Source organism: Phyllostomus hastatus, unplaced genomic scaffold (genome assembly GCF_019186645.2).
Source record: "Phyllostomus hastatus isolate PE091 unplaced genomic scaffold, TTU_PhHast_1.1 phas_scaffold_1066, whole genome shotgun sequence".
Taxonomy (NCBI): Eukaryota; Metazoa; Chordata; class Mammalia; order Chiroptera; family Phyllostomidae; genus Phyllostomus; species Phyllostomus hastatus.
The window spans coordinates 25,215,789-25,232,188 of NW_025334004.1; the positions used below are offsets into that span (position 1 = coordinate 25,215,789).

At 53.9% G+C, this 16,400-nt stretch overlaps 1 protein-coding gene across 3 annotated transcripts; it reads right to left on the bottom strand.

The window, feature by feature from the left end:
• Nucleotides 1–8,532: 8,532 nt before the first annotated feature.
• CUNH10orf82 (chromosome unknown C10orf82 homolog) lies at nt 8,533–16,367 on the bottom strand. 3 transcript variants are annotated; one of them, XM_045854486.1, is made up of 7 exons: nt 16,283–16,367; nt 15,819–15,875; nt 14,095–14,160; nt 11,589–11,807; nt 9,739–9,925; nt 8,968–9,068; nt 8,533–8,846 (listed from the first exon to the last, which is right to left on the bottom strand). In XM_045854486.1, the coding sequence occupies exons 3-7, from the start codon at nt 14,147–14,149 to the stop codon at nt 8,710–8,712; spliced, it is 699 nt and encodes a 232-aa protein (XP_045710442.1). In that variant the 5' UTR covers nt 14,150–14,160; nt 15,819–15,875; nt 16,283–16,367; the 3' UTR covers nt 8,533–8,709. The 3 variants fall into 3 exon arrangements, with proteins under 3 accessions (XP_045710442.1, XP_045710443.1, XP_045710441.1); XM_045854487.1 differs by having other exon boundaries at nt 9,748–9,925; nt 15,819–16,296; XM_045854485.1 differs by having other exon boundaries at nt 15,819–16,296.
• Between the last annotated feature and the right edge of the window lie 33 nt (nt 16,368–16,400).

Genomic DNA, 16,400 nt, shown 5'->3' on the forward strand with positions numbered 1-16,400 from the left:
ATAGAATGGAGGTTCTCAGCCCTAGCTGCCTAATCGCATTGAGTGGGGCCCAGCTGTCAAAGGGACCCCACGTCCAGGCTGCGCCCCAGACCAGTTAGAATTTCAGGGGTGGGAACCAGCACCAGTATTTTTTAGAAATCTGTGGGAGGTATATAGCCAGGGTTGAAAACCAACATGTGTGTTTCTTTCTAAGAGTTTAAGTGACACTTTCTGATCTTAACTTGTACTAATTCTCATCGTGTGCTGAAGGGGGGGCGGCAAGGCTGGCTTGAACCCAGCTCCCTCTCTTTCTACTGGGCTGGCAGCTTCACTTCTCCCACCTCACCTACCCCAGAATAAGGGGGGCTGTGCTGCTGAAATAAGAGAAGGCTTGCAAAGCACTTAGCGCAGTGTCTGTGACAGGTCACGCAGCCCAGAAGCGAAGCAGGAAGGACAGGTGGGCCGGAGTAACAGGGTCACTGATGGCCAAGATGAAAGAGAAACGTGGCCTCAGAGAAGGTATTCGAAGTCAACTTGACAAAGGATTAGTGTTCAGAGCACATAAAAGGAAGAATACCCCGACAGAAAAACGGGCAAAGGGATGTGGACAGGCAAGGCACAAAGAGAAAAGTGAATACTAAGTGCTTGCAACTCACCTTCACTAGTAATCGGGGGAATGTAAGCAAAAACAGCAGCATGACATTCACACCGTTCGGACTGTCCAAAATGTAACCTTAATCCACCAAAGGTCCATAGGTAGCAGCCTGAGCAGATCCCCCAAATGCTCTGTTCAGGGGAAAATCAAGAGTCAGAAGATACTGGTTGGATATAGAAAATACCATTTACATACATTTTTATTCACGAAATACTACAACTCACTGCATATGTGGTATAAAATATCAGAACACAGACATGCAGAACCCTTTATCAGAGGTGCTTTATATTTTTCATTACAAAAAAGTCTGCAGCAAATATGACGAGAGTCATCTTTGCTCATGCAAGGCGGGATACAGTGGCGTTTGTCAACATTATTTTTATGTCGCGTTAGTTGTTTGCACAAATTTAGGAGGAAAAGGAGAGAGCTAGAGGTTCACCCTGCCCTGGATTCAGGGCCTGGGGCTGGCGGGAAGGATGGCTGGAGGAAGGGGACGGAGTGAGTCCTTTGACCCCAAGGTGCTGTCACGTCTGTGTTTGGATTCAAACCTGAGTTATCTGCCGCCGTTCCCAGACGCACAGCAAGAGCCTCCCTCTTTCTCCTGGGGACCTGTGTGAGACCCTTCGTCACAAACCTTCATCTTCAGTCTCTGACAGTCTTGCCCCTTGTCTTGCTGTCACCTCTGTCCCCGGTGGCAGCACCCAGGACCTGGGCAGCCCCCTGCCGGAGTCAGCCCAGACCACATTGGCGGACAGCTTCGAGCCTTAGCATTTCCCCTGTCCATGTGCCAACCACATCATCCCACAATATCTCTCGGAATCAGGACAGAGAGGTGACACAGGCGTGACACAAAGCCCGGGGTTAGAAACCAGGCATCTCTCTCTTGCCTCCTCAGCCTCCCATGGGGGACAAATAATGAATACTTTACAAAGCCATTCCATAAAATGGTATGTTAAACGAACAACAAATTACTTTTCCTTTTACTGGCTCGAAATGCTAACAGCGCCATTTATTCCCGACCTTCAGGAATATGAGATATTTTAAATGACAGCGTAAAAAGAGCTCTAGTTAAAAACACGAGCTCCTGTGGACGGCATGTTATCACTTCTAAGTACAGCGTGTGCTGGCATCCCCCGCTCCAGCCACCCATTTGCGTCTCGCCGGCGAGTATTTCAGGTGACATTTATTGTTCTCCTGCATTCGTGTCAAATTCCTTAATGACAACTCTGACAAAGGTGCAGCGCTCGGTATATATATATTACATCTGCTACCATATAATCAGTGTTATCTATTAGAATGCTATTTATGACAAATCGTGTTCAAAATACAAATCGAATTGATTTTTCCGTTATTGTAATAGGGTGCTGCTCGCAGCAAGCCTTTGATTGAAGCTTAAGCACTTTAATGCTCTATTTTTGTTGGAGGCAGATCAGAAACGGAGTTCGCGCCATTTGCGAAGCTAAAACAATTTGTAAAACAACGAAATCAAATTTCAAAAGGCATCTTGCTTTTCAAGCCGAGGGAATCGATTTGGTAAAGCTGTCGTTCCAGGGCACGCAGCGTAAAGACGAGGGCCGCGCACACACGTTTCATTTCTGTGCGCCCATTTCCATCGAAATGAGATTTTAACTCCAGCGCAGGGTGTGGAAGGCCTCTGCCAGGCCTTTGTTTCTACCTTTTCTCTGGAGCAACTGCAGGCTTTTTCTCAGCCAGGCTGAGCCCCACGTCACCCCTGTCCCGCTCTCTCTGCAGCGGGTTTGGGCTGCCGGCTCCGTGTTCTGGGCGCCTGGGGGTTCTGTTTTGCAGCCCCTCCAAAGGGGTCTCTCCCAAGAAGGCACCCGCTTGACTCCCATTGCTTACAAAGTAAGTCACTCATGACCAGCTAGTAGCTAGCTGCATTGCCTTGGGTGCATAGGTGGTTTGGTGCATAGGTGGTGGATGGGTGCGTTCAGGCCCAGCGGGCCTCCTGGTTTGGGCAGCCCTCTGGCTGAGCATGGCTTTCACATGTTGGACTGGGTCTTTAAAAAAGTCAAAGCAGCCCTGGCTGGTGTAGCTCAGTGGATTGAGCGCAGGCTTCAAACCAAAGCATCGCAGGTTCGATTCCCAGTCAGGGCACATGCCTGGGTTGCAGGCCTTGGCCCCTAGCAACTGCACATTGATGTTGCTCTCTTTCTCCCTCCCTTCCCTCTCTAAAAATAAATAAATAAAATCTTTAAAAAAAGTCAAAGCAATATTTTAGGATCCATGAAAACGATATGAAATTAAAATTTCAGCACCCATAAATAAAGTTTTACTGGGACACAGCCATACTCATTTCATTTCCATATTGTCGACGGCTGCTTTCCTATGAAACCTGCAGAACTGAGGAGCTGCCACCGAGACCATCTGGCCCACGAAGCCTGAAATACTTGCTCCCTGGCCCTTTGCAGAAGAAGTTGCCAACCCTGATGTAGAAGGCGGGGCCCTAGTCACCGATGTCCTGTTGAAAGAGTTGTCACTCCCAGAGCAGGGGGCTGAGATGACACTCAAGTGAAAGGCTGCATCCACCACAATAAATCTAATAAAAAGCCTTTCTAGACACATTGCTAGAAGGCCTTCAAAATGTTTATAAGCAGATAAAGTGAGGGATTGGGGGCAATCAAAACTACCCCAACCCTCGAAAAGCTGCAGGTGTGATAAATGTGTACACGAATTATGTCAGAAATGCCCTTAGACAAACAGGTTTAGACATAATTTAATCACTCCCCAAAGTGGGTTTCTTCGTTTAAGCGCATACGTGATTTTAGATCAGTTGGCGCTGGGGTCTGGGACTGTGGGACAGGGAGTGAGTGACACGGGCGGATGGAGAGGCCTGGGGGGAGGTGCCCCTGGTGTGACTTTCACGAGAGCACATTCCAGAACAAGGCCGGTAGGGCCTGGGTGCCTGGCTCCTCTAGGCCACGGAATGCCGGGCACCCTTTCCTGGTGGTACCCTGGGCTGGGCGGGAAAGATGGGGAAGACCCTCCCCTCTCAGCCTTTGGAGAATCGAGACAAACCCTGCTTGCATCTAAATGTCGTCATGGAGTTTTATTGGGAGCACATCAGCCTCCGTTAGGGGCCACCTGTATTTTTTCTGACTCCCGAAGACAAGTGGATACCCGTGTACCCCACTCTTCCCTCAAGTGCAGGCCTGTCAGCTGTCAAGGAGACGCAGACTGAGGCTCTGCCTTCCCCGGGGACAGCTCACACTGGTGGAATGCCCCCTGTAGGCCGGACACCAGGGGAATCTCTGGGTATTTAGAGAGGAGAGAGTAATTTGCACAAGGAAATTCCTCAGAGGCCTTCTGGGAAAGAAGACACCGAGACCCCAAATCTTGAATTCCCGGGGCTGGGTTGGGGTCTGATTGGTGAGCAAGGCCGAGGAGCAGAGCAGAGAGGTGAGGGCGTTCAGTCTTGAGCCTTACTTTTTACCTCCCCCCGCTCTGCGGGAAAAAGATACTTTGTACCTTTTTATTGTTCCTTTCTTGTGCTGTTAGCTGTGCTCACAAGGAAGCAGAAAGCCTGTAAGGTTTTGTTAGCAAAATGCTGGGCCAACCTCTTTGTGTGAGTTCCCCTGTTTAATCCTCCCAGACAACCTCACGGGGAGGGTGTTAGGCTGCAGAAAGCCAAGGCCTCCAGTGCTTGTCTCACAGCAGGACCGCCCAGCAGGACCGCCCAGCAGGTGTGCAGCACAAACCAGTGTGAGGAGTCCCAAGGCCCAGTGACGGCCTTACGCTGGCTTTGTCACATTCCTTGTGCTTTTGCGTTTCTCCTTGGTCCTCTCCTCTCTTTTCTTGAGTCGGTTCGACGTCGAAACCGTGACAGATTTTGGAGTAGTTTGTGCTCCTGCTGCAGCCACCACAGAGGAGGGTCGTGGGACGTGGCAGTGTAGTGTGCAAATTAAGTGTGCAGAGTCTGGCCTCAGACTGCCCGGGTTCAAATCCTGGCTTTGCTACCTATGGCCTGTGTAGCCCTGAACAAATTACTTGACCTCCGTGTGCCTCAGTTTGCTCACCTGCAAAGTTAAAATATGTATACTAATTAAATAAACGATTCCAGGTAGGGGCTTAGGCCTGAGGCTGACACTAGCAAACTGCTGTTTTTATGGTTTGCTAATCGTACCTGCACTGCACGCCTCACGACGGGGTGGAATCCTGGGAAGAAAAGAGCACTTCATTAGGGGCTGGAAGCCCTGGGTTCCGAACCCGTCTCTGCTAACAGTCCCTACCCCAACCCGGTCAGCTACGGCAATGTTTCCCAGGTCTCTTCACCCCAGTGGTAATTGGTACTCAAATTTACCAAGCTTGCAAGGGCTAGATCTACCTGCCCAATCTCTTGAGCTTCCTACACACGCTCCTGGAGAGGCTCTTTGGTCATCTCCTTTTAACCAACTAAAATCCGAGGCTCAGAGAAGTTAAGGAAAGCGTCCAGAGGCACACAGCCATACGAAAGCAAGAGCTGAGATCTGAACGCAGGCATCTGACTCCTGGCCACAGGCTCACAGCTGGTGCCGGCGCCACGTGAGAGCCGTGACCGAGAGCCTGGGTAGAACCAGCCCGTCACCCTCCCTGCATGGGAGCGAGGACAGGGAAGCCGTGCATCCCCTCCCCACGTCCGCCATAGAAGTCAGACTCTGCCACAAGAGGCGCTGATGGCACGGGCAAACGTGCAAGTCCACGCCCTCCGATGTTTCAGCCCTTCCCGACCCGGGGAGTTTCGTCTGAGCAGGTAATGGAATTGTTTTCCGTGGCAAGAATGAGCTCATTAAGGATGCAGCTTGTGCTAATAATGATAATTTGCTGTGCAGGAAAATCACCTCTCTGCCTCCCCCGACAGAACCGTGCTCTAGAAATTACAGGCTACGGAGAAACAAAAAAGATAAAGATTAAGGAGAGGATTGTGATGCAGAGCGGCTTCCACAAAAGGGGTTACAGATCCACACCGCGGAGCTGGCAACCTTCATCTTGAAGCTGCAGAAGACCTAGGTACTATTAAACAATTTTTAAAATTGCCTTTATTCAGTGCTGTTCCCTCTGTCACTGGGTGGTGGTTTTTGTGTGTGTGTTTTACAGTTCGAGTTGCTCTTTAAAGCTTGGTGCCGAGTGAATTAGTGACTTAAATCTGGATGTGTGACGTTAACCCGTGGATGAGGCCAACAGGAGGGCAGTCTCAAGGGGCCTTTTTGGTCCCCGCTCCCCTTAATTTCACGGGCAGAGATCTCAGCGACTTTGAGCCCAGAGCAAACATCCATGAACTCTATGGTCCTGGAGGGGGAACCAGCCAGCTACGCCTCCCGTGAGGTTCATTTCTGAGGGACCAGCAGAGAAGACGTGGGCTGGACCCCTCCGGCCCAGGCGGGTGAAGGATCTGTCTCCTGATTTCCTTTCTGGGACTTTTTGGGGTCACTCTCCAGGGCTTCACCAAAACTGGAAAAATCCCAGCTGTTCTCTGAGCCTTGTGGAAAGAACGCCAGCCAGCTCCCTGGCAATGAGATGTACAATTTCTAACCTACACTCTCTAAAAGATTAATGTGTCTTCTAACCAATTCAAATGAGGATTCTTAAAGTAACATCTCTTCACGATGATGTTAACAATAGCTGTTGCCTGTGGAAAACTGGGAGAAAAAAACAAACAGAAAAATAAAACTGACCAGTAACACCATCGTGTAAATAACCACTGTTAGCATTACGGGTTAGCACCCTCTACTCGGTCGCGGCCCTCTTTAAAACGAACAACAGGATTGTAGTGTGTGTGTACACAAGGTTTGCTGTTATTATGCCTGGCTTTTTTTTTTTTTTTGCATGCATGCATGCATGCATTGTAGCAGATATTTCTGCATAACAGCATTCTCCCATCACATTATTTTGGAGTAATCGGAATCACTGTGATCCCAGCTCCCGTGGGGTTGGGTGTTTTGTGTGACACTCACTCTTTACACACATCCTTCATTATTTCCCTGGACCATTTCGGTGCCAGGGACCTCTGGCTAGCTGGTGAAACCTGTGGGCCTCTTCTCCGAATAATGTCTTTAAATGTAAAGTAAAGCCCTGGCTGACGTGGCTTGGTGCGTAGGGCACCATCCTGCAGTCGGAAAGGCAGTTCCGGGCCAGGGCACATGCCTGGGCTGTGGGCTGGGTCCCCAGCTGGGGGCATGCACTGGGAGGCGTGCAAGAGGCCATTGATTGGTGTTTCTCTCCCATACTGCTGTTTCTCTCCCTCTCTGCCTCCCTCCCTTGCCCCCTCTCTCTAAAAAATACTCTTAAAAAAAAAACAAATGTAAAGTAAAATACAGGAGAATATAGAGAAAACCAATTCTACTGAAATAGTATCAAAATATTAGAAAGAACAGATTTGTGAAATAGTGTGTTTCTTCACGCATGTGTTGAATAACAGTATGTTAGTGAGTGCAGTGGCTGTCATGACTGCAGCGATTACAGAGTCGTGAGCAACAGTGCCATGGTTTCCAGCTGTCTGCAACAAGTGTCCTAAGGTGTGAGAAGGCCTGTGATTTCTATTGGGCTAAGGCAGCGATTTTCAACCTTTTTCATCTCATGACACACACAACTAATTACTAACATTCTGTGGCACACCCAAAAAATATTTTTTTGCCAATCTGACAAAAAATAGGTATAATTTTGATTCATTTACACTGGACAGCTATTGTTGTGTTAGCTGTTGTTTTGTTTTTGTTTTTTTACTTGACAATCCAAGGGAAGAGAGGTCAGTGTCCTTGACTCTAGTCGGGTGTTGCATGTTTTAAAAATCCTTGCAGCACACCGGGCAGAAAATCAGAAAATCGCCAGGCTGAGGTCACAGGCCGGCCTACAGTGTTTCCTACATTCATAAGAAAAGGCAACACTAAGTTTCATTGGAGGTTAGTGAAAACGAAGATGTAACTTTCTTTTTCTCATCAAGTTCTTTTTTTCTCATCAAAGTCAAAACTCTGACCCCTGATTTCTACCCACGGAACCCTGGGGGTCCAGGGAGCCGGGGTGGAAGTCCCTGCCATGGCCAGAGCCCCGGGATGGAGCGTGTCCTCACTGCCCAGCCACGCTCTGATTTCTTCCGAGTGTCAGCGGCTCCAGGGGGAGATCAGAGAGAGTGCCCATCAGTGGCAAGAGGACGTTAGCCAGTGGTGTGGGTTGAACTGTGTCCTCCCAAAAAGATACGATGTTGTCTTAACCCCTGGTACCTCAGAATGTGGCTTATTTGGAAACAAGGTCTTTGCGGAGGAGATTCGCTAAGTTTAGATGAGGTCACACTGGAGAAGGGTGGACCCTAATCCAACGGGACCAGTATCCTTTGAAGAAGACAGCCGCACAAAGACACGGAGGGGAGCCGTGTGATGACGAAGACGGGAACGGTGCACCGAGGAATACCAGGGACCGCCGGCAAACCCTCAGGAGCTGAGAAGACGCAAGGAAAGATTCCTCCTAAGGTTTCAGAGGGAGCACGGCCCTGCTAACTCCCTTGGGTTTGGAGGCTTCCAGAAATGTCTGCCGTCGTAGGCCCCCCAGTGTGCGGTACTCGTTACAGCAGCCCTGGGAAAGTACGGCGGCTGGTGTCCACCAGCGGGTCTCTCCCAGGGACTGGGATTCGGAAAGGCCAGGGTTGGGGTGGGCGCGGCATCTGCGAGGTGCGGGGGCCACGGTGTTCGGGCCCAAGACGGCTGATGGGGACGGCCAGGTGCGAGGCCTGGGCGAGGCTTCCCTCGCAGCCTTGCCCAGGTGCACGCCGCTACCTCGGGCTTAGCAGGAGGTGGGCCCCGCCCTGGCTCTTCTCCAGGTTAACAGACTCTGGAATAAAACCCACAGAAGCCCTGAGCGAGCTGAGAAGTATCCTCTTTATTCCCACAGGACAATAAAAGGTCTTTCTCATTCATGGCATGCTATTGCTAACCAGCTAGGGTGCTGGTGTCCGTGGAAAAAAAAATTCTTAAGTTAGGAAATGTCCCTAGTGCCTCTTGGGGTGTGGGTGGTGATGGGCTGATGCTCTCCTGAGAATGGCGAGCTTTGGAGCGCCCCCTACAGGTCAGCTCCTTAGGAGGCTCTCCGCATTAGCCTTCTGCATCCTTGGCGGAGGACAAGGGCTCCAGATAAACCTCCCCGCTGCATGGCATCTGAACACTGCCAGACGACGCCGGAGGTCTGGGGTCGTCTCTCAGGGGATTTGTAAGGATGGGACAGCTTCCATCTGGAAGAGAAACCATCTCCGTGAGCCGCAGTCAGGTGGTCCGGCGATGCAGGGAGGCCCATGCAAACACTTTCTCCCCTCTATAAAAAGAGTGGGAAAGGAGGAGAGGGTCCTGCCTCACCTGGAACAGAAAAGTCCGGATATTTTGGCAGCAACTCTTCACAGTGCAAATCTCTTGAAGGAGCAGCAGGAGGAGGCTGCGTGGACCTAACTCCATATATTCTAACATAAGGACATAAGTCATAGAGTTACTCCTTTTGTTAATAATTTTTTAAAAAGAACAAATATATGCCCTGGCTGGCGTAGCTCAGTGGATTGAGTGCAGGCTGCGAACCAAAGTGTCGCAGGTTTGGTTCCCAGTCAGGGTACATGCCCGGGTTGCAGGCCATGGCCCCCAGCAATTGATATTTCTTTCTCTCTCTCTCTCTTTCTCCCTCTATTCCCTCTCTAAAAATAAATAAAGTCTTTTAAAAAAGAACAAATATAATCTATGCAGGCCCTTGGTGAGGACGACGTGTTTAGTTCTAATCCCTACCACTTATCCTAAAGGTAAGGACGATCATCTCCATTTTACAGAAAGGAAAGCTGAGGCCGCATGAGCCGCCCTGTGCAGCACCCTATGGGGCCTTAGGTTGCTCCCAGGATGGTGGCCCTGGTGGTTTTCCTGCCAGCAAAGACCACAAGCAGGCCCCCCGGGGGGGAAGGCTGGGTAAGGTGGGGGACTCGGGGTGCTGGCCGCTAGTCAGGCCCTGCAATGACAAGCGGGAGCCCCAGGGGAAACAAACCAGACACAGCGGCAGCCCTAGCGCTGGGGTGGGGCAGCTGAGGCCCCGGGCCAGACCTGCCCCTTCTCCCCCTTGCTACCTGTGGTTACACCTCCAGCCAGACTCACTCCTCGTACGGTTTCAGGCGCGCTCTCTTGGCTTGCTCCAGGATGTCCAGGAAGTCCCTGTAGCAGTTTCTGGCCATGACGGTGTACCGCGTGGCGCAGCCTAACTCGGTGACCCTGGCTCTTGGCAGGAAGCCGGACCAGCCAGGCATCGGGGGCTCCTCGAGAGGTTTCTTCATCACTTTGCATTCTGCAAAGAGACACTGTGCTTCCTGAGGGCACTGAGAAACTTCACCACGGGTGGTGCTCCCCAGTTGGCCGGCACCCCAACGTTTAGCCCCGGGTGGAGCCCTGGGCCTGCGGAGGTCCTGACCGCGGCTCCCCCTGGCTGGCTGACTCGCCGTGGCAGGCGCCGCCGCGGGGGCTGTACATATAGCCTCTTATTTCATTCTCTTACAAACTGGCAGAAGTCGGTGCTGTTATTACCTCCATTGTAGAGAGGAGGAGGCTGAGACTTGAAAGAGGCAGAGAGAGACTTGGCCAATGTCACACAGCAAGAAAGTGGTAGGGCCAAGATCCAACCTCGTGTCTGTCTGATTCCCAAGTCCTTGCCCTGAAACAGGTCCTGCTGCTTTCTCAGATGAAAAGCTTCAGACATCGCTCTTTGACAGTTTACATAAGAGAATCATGAGAAGCATCCACCCTGACCAGCATGGCTCCGTGGGTTAGGCATCGTCCCGCAAAGCAAAGGGTCACGGGTTCGATTCCTAGTCAGGGCACATACCTGGATTGTGGGTTTGGTCCCCAAACAGGGCATGTGTGAGAGGCAACTGATTGATGTTTCTCTCTCACATAAATGTTTCTCTCCCTCTCTTTCTTCTTCCCTTCCCCCCCCCCCTAAAAAAATGAGAGAGAGAGAGAGAAGCATCCAGATCAGGAGAAAGCCCCGGGAAGCTGCTTGCAGGTCATGAATGGCTCTGTCCAGCCGGCTGACCTTGGGCAAGTTCACATTTATGAGGTGAAAGATTACTGCCCCACCGGCCTCCTCCAGTTGGTGTAAAAATCAAATTAGGCCACGGAGTCCCACAACCTCAGAGCCGGAAGACAGCCTAGGGAGCATCTGGTCCATCCGTCCCTGCCCTGGGTGAAGGAATTGGAGCCCAGAGAGGGGAAGCAACCTGTCCTGAGTCACACAGCCAGTAGCTGCTAAGCTGGGCTCAGTCTCAAAAAGTCTTAGGCAAATATTCTTTGCAATGTCTTGGAAAATTTTAAACCATAAGAAATGTGTTCTTGAAAGTCCCCCAACAGTTACAGCAATAACAATAAAGGCAATCAGTCCATTACTCTTCCTATAAGACTTTTTAGACCTGAAAACGGTCCACAGTAGATCACTATTGTGATTTTAACATTACGTGATTATATTGTCCGTTGTTTTCGTAGTTGTCACTTAGTGTAAAACCTGGCTGCGCCCAGCTAGTACCTGGAGGAGCTGGGTTCAAACCTAGGTCTGACCTCAGACAAGGGACACTCCCCGCCGGAGCCTCACTCCCCATCTCCAATGTGGGGATGACAGCAGTGACCTCACGGGGCTGTTGTGAGTGGTTGACGGGATGACGGTGGCCGGCCCAGAGAAAGCAGAGATGGCCCCTGTCCGAACTCGCGGCGACTTGCCCAGGGGCTCTCAGGTCCCAGCACCCTGTCCCCTGACCTGGGTCCTTCTCCCCCCTGGAAACGTTTCTCATTTTAAGACATCGGGCCTTTCCATTTACACTGGCCTCAGGGGATCTGGAGCGGTGCTGGGTTCTGAGCTCTCTGCGGCAGCTCCGAGGGCGGGGCGGGGGGGGGGGGTGGCGGCTGCCAGGCCCTGCACTGGGGCCCCGGGGTGGAGGGGGCTGTTTGGGGGGAGCTGGTACCCAGATTGAGGGGGTGGTGCTGCCGTTCGTACTCGTGCAGCGCCCGCAGGACCGTCTCTTCGGAGCAGACAGGCTGCAGCCTTGGGGCAGTGGCCACGGAGCAGCGCAACTCCTCCAGCTGGTCTTTGTAGCGCTGCGTCTTCTCCTGGAAGGCCAGCACGCACCGGGCCCCGTGGTCCTCGGCAGCCGTGCCCTCGCAGCTCAGGTACGGGATGAAGCCTGCGGGAGGGCCGCCAGCCGGCATCACCGCCTGCAGCGAGGACCGAGGACCTGCCCAGACGCCTCCGCATCTCAGCCCGCAACCTGGCAACCTGGCCGTCCTCTGGCCAATAACTTCGCGTTTTTCCCAAAGGCCATTCACACCGGCAGGGCTGTCGTTTCCGCTGGGGCTGGGCCCTGCCAAGGCCGCTCCAAAAACGACCTTGGAGCCAGGGAGGGAAAGCAGCCCGTTTCAACAAAGGCGAGGACAGTAATGTTCTTTGATAGCAAGGCCCCTGACGTCGGCCCGAGCAGTAAATGGGGAAAGCGTGTAATGGGCCAAAATGATAGACTGAGGAGTAATTGAAATTATTCGTCTTTTTTAGAGAGAAAGCTTATTTTCCTTCACACTTCCCAAAGGCAATTTGGGATCTTTCTTGTCGGACCGTTGGGGAAATTGCGGGCTTATTAAAAGCCGAGGCCTATTACACAAAAAGGTAAATTCATTATCTGGGAGACCCACCCCCCGGAACAATTTTTCACCATTTCCCAAGAAAATGACAGATAATCATCACAATTAGTGCGGGGAAAGCACAACTATTTACTTAAACGGGATGCTGAAATCCTAAGTGCTATAATATCATCACAATGAAACCACGTGGGAAAGAAAGGACAAATGAGGAAAAACTGGTTAAGAACTTGCTTTTCAACTGCAAAAATAAATACATTAACTCTCACGATGGAAGCGCAACAGTTTTGCCTTTGTCCCCAGGTCGGGGCACCTGGCTTCAGAGTTGAAAGCCGCCCCCCCCCCCCACGCCCCCGTACCCCCTGCACCTTGGAGGAAGCCACCTCCTAGAAGAACCTAATTAGTAGACTGATCCTGACGTCCTCTACCCAGCACCCTGTCTCCCCGCCCCTTGGGCAATTAAAACACACCCGGATGTCACGGGGAGGGGGTAGACAGCCAGGGCCCTTGCCACTGTGGCTGTTCCTCCACCAGGGCCTACTTTGTAAAGCCACGCGGATGTCCACACCCAGGAATGCAACCTGCCTTTATGAGGTCTCGCTAAGGGCCCAGACGTTTTCAAGAGGTTGTGTACGCTGGCTCCGGTAACCCTCACCACACTCTTGCACAAAAATCCATCATTCCCCCTTGTGGTTGGTGGAACTGGGCCCCTCAAATACATTTGTACAAGTTCTCACCCCTGGTACCTATGAACGCGACCTGATCTGGAAGTAGGGTCTTTGCTGGTGTCATTAAGGATCTGGGAATTCAGATCATGCTGGATTTAGGGTGAGCCCTACACCCAGTGCCCGGTGTCCTTAGAAAAGGAAAGGACAGAGAGATTGGACACGCAGACGACACAGGGGAAAGGCCACAGGAAGGGCCGTGTGGCAGAGGTGCAGGCGGGGGCTGCAGGGACGCTCTCACAACCCAGGAATGCCCGGCCCACGGGAAGCCGGGAGAGGCGAGCAAAGGCCCTCCCCCCGGAGCCCCCACAGGGAGCCCGGCCCTGCCGACACCTTGATGCCAGACTTCCAGCCTCCAGAGCCCTGCGATGACAAACACGCCCACTTCGTAGAAATGGTCCCTTGCCACAGGGAAGTAAGGAGCTTCAGACAGTGGCCAGGCGGAAACGGGAACCTCAGTGCATTAGAACCGGGAGCCTGCTCTCTCAACCCACCAGCAGGACCGGGGGAGGCCGGGCCACCTCGGAATATGGCCCCTGCATCTCCCCTCCTCGGACCCCCTGCACGTGAGGGCCGATCGGGGTCACTGGGCTCGTCACAGAGGTGTCTCAGGGAGTTCTCGGTGGCCCAGAAGCCTTCGGGTAGGGGAGCAAATGGTCTGGGTACCAAGGATTCGGGCGTGACTTGGAACTTCCAGTAGAACTGGGAGCATCCTGGGTGAACTGGGGCAGGTGGTCACCCTCCCCACTAGGGGATGAAGAAGGAATGGGACCACAGGCACAGGTCTGCCGTAAAACTTAAGCCCCACTTGGGGAGAAAGAGAGGCCTCAGCTCTGCCCATAGTGCTGTGTCTGTCCCCGTCCAGACGCATTCCACGGCCATTCGCTCAGTGCCTCCTGCATGCCCGGTGGTGCGCTGGGGGACTCGGCCTGAGTTGCATCTCTCCATCAGCCATCTTCAGCAACGGGGCGCTCTTAACAAGCACCTTAAAAGCTGAAGCGCCTGTTCCGGCCCAGTCAGCCAGACAGACACGGGCAGTGGGCCAGCGCGGGGGCAGTCACCGGACTGTGGCTCTCAGGGCAGGGCCATCCCGGCAGGGCACGGGGCCACTCACCACTGTAGCCTGGTGTGATCGGCGGCTGTCTCATGAAGGGCTTGGAAGGCTCCATGATTTTGCTCTCTGCTCATAAAGGGAAGAGGGAATGAGCTTCTCATCCAATGCCCCTGTTTTAGGAACTCGCGTCAAGTGAGCTAGAGCCCTTGGGAGTCGAGCGACCCTGCCAGGGGGCTGGGATGGAGGGGCAGTTTCACCGTCTCGCACAAACCAGGAGAGGTTGCTGGTTTCCGTCACAACGCTCAGGGGCCTTCACGTCCTACGTGAACTCACATATCAGGTGTGCAGATCACCACCCCCCCGGGGTCCCCCCTGCCCTGGGGGGCCTCCCCGCACCCCACCCTCTCGGCCAACCTCCCATCTATCCTCCATCAGACATCGTGAACTGTACACACACTCTGGCCACCAACTGTGACCGAGGTTAGGAATGGAAAGATGAGCAAGACCCAGGAGCCCCCAGGTAAGACTTCAGAACCCTGGGGGAGGGGGGAGTTGAGACGCCCTCACCACAGAGCCCCTTTCCTCCAGGGGGGTCAGGCCTCAGTGGTGGCTTCTGCTGCCACCGCCGCCCCTCCCAGGACACCTGGCAGGGTCTGGAGACATCTGGGGTTGTCAAGACTTGGGGATAGGGTGCCCCTGGTACCCAGGGAGCAGAGGCCAAGGATGCCGCTCAGTGTCCTGCAAAGCACAGGGCAACCCCACAGCAAGGAATGAGTGAGTTCTGGCTACAGGGACCAGAAGTCCCGACAGGCTGGCATGGAGTCCAAGGTGGGGGAGTGGGGGGCGGGGCGGGGGGCACTGTAACAGTCGTGTGGTAGCTCTCTCCAGAGCCAGACCCCTCCCCGCTTCAGGGAAGGCCTGTGGTCCCCTCTCGGGATGGGCCAGGAGCCGCATCTCAGGGTGCTGGTGGGGCCAGCCAGCTCCTCTCCTAAAAGTGATGTTCTCCCTCCAGGTCAGGGGCCTCAGGGGTGAGGGGGAGGGCCACAGTCAGGGGCAGTAGGCAATGCTGGGGATTTTTAAAGCAGTTCAGACATTTATAGACTGCTTGCTAGGGGACATGGCTGCCTGCCGGGCTGCATTCTTGTTAAATCCTCAGGGACACCCCCAGGGTTAGTTCCTATTGGGGTCCCCAATATAATGAGGAAAAAATACACAGAGGTTAAGGAACTTGTTTGCGGGTTGTCATGTCCAAGGAGGTGTGAACGGACTACCTCCCAGCTCTGAGCGGCAGGACTTTGTTGCCCAACAGTGAGCCGCTGGGGAGGGGGCATCTCGCAGCGTGGGTGGTGGCTGGCTAGGCAGCAGCGGACCACCCCGAGGCCTGCCTGGAGGAGGTGGAAGGGAGGAGCTTGGATAGGAGACGTATTAGAGGGTTAGGTGCCAGGCAACGAGTTCTGGGAGCGCAGGTACCGGCGCCCCTCCTTTTCCCAACCCCTTCCTGAGTCGCTCACCTGCGCCGGCCAGAATCTCGGCCCAGCCAAAGCCTCCAGCCGGGCTGGGCCTCCGCCCCGCCTCCGGGCCTTTGTGCCCTCACCACCCGCCCCGCCCCCGGGGAGGGGGAGGGGCAAGGGCTGAGTCCCGCTCCCCAGCCTGCGCCTTCCCTCTTCCTCGCCCTCCTGCAGCCCCACTCAGGGGCAGGGGAGCCCGAGTGAATGGGCAGGGGTGGGGGGGAGACGGGGGAGAGCTTCCCCCTGTGCCTCGCTCAGCAGCAGCGCCACACATACCCGGTCTCCCAAGCCGATCTCCGTTCTCAGTCTTCCCCAGCCGGGCCCCTCTGGGTTCTGGAATTGGGGGTAGGGCGCGCCGAGGGATCTAGGTCAAACGGCCTTTTAGTGATGTGAACACGGGGGAGGCCAGGGTTGCGGCCCCGTGGTCCCGGTGGAAGAGGGTCGGCAGGAACAGAGCCCCCTCCCCCGTGCCCAGTCGCAGCCCAAACTCAGCGCCCTGGGAGCTGGGAGCGACTAGCCGGTGCAGGGAGCAGCCTGGGCGAGGAGGCCCCTGTCCTTGGCGGCTTTCGGGTACAGGTGCTCCCTGTGGGCTCCTCCCCCAGCCCCCTGCCTTGCAGCTATTAGGAAAGACGGATTTCCAGCAGGCCAGGCAGGCAGGTACCAGGGCAGTAAGGGGCAATGCTCCTTAAATGAAGGGATGCCAAGGGACTGGGGCTATAGTCCTTTCGAACCATCCTCACCTTACGGGCGCCAAGGGGGGTGGGGGCCTGGGCCTTCAGCTCATTGGATTGCCCACTGGGTGACCCAGAAGGCACGCCGGGAGGCGTGGCCTGCACGGAGCACGTGCCCCAGCCCCTC

Coding starts and splice junctions, on each gene's coding strand:
- CUNH10orf82 (XM_045854486.1), bottom strand. CDS start 14,149: ATGGAGCCTTCCAAGCCCTTCATGAGACAGCCGCCGATCACACCAGGC. Junction 11,808..14,094: donor GATCACACCAGGCTACAGTG/GTGAGTGGCCCC, acceptor GCCCTCCCGCAG/GCTTCATCCCGTACCTGAGC. Junction 9,926..11,588: donor GCACCACCCCCTCAATCTGG/GTACCAGCTCCC, acceptor GTCTCTTTGCAG/AATGCAAAGTGATGAAGAAA.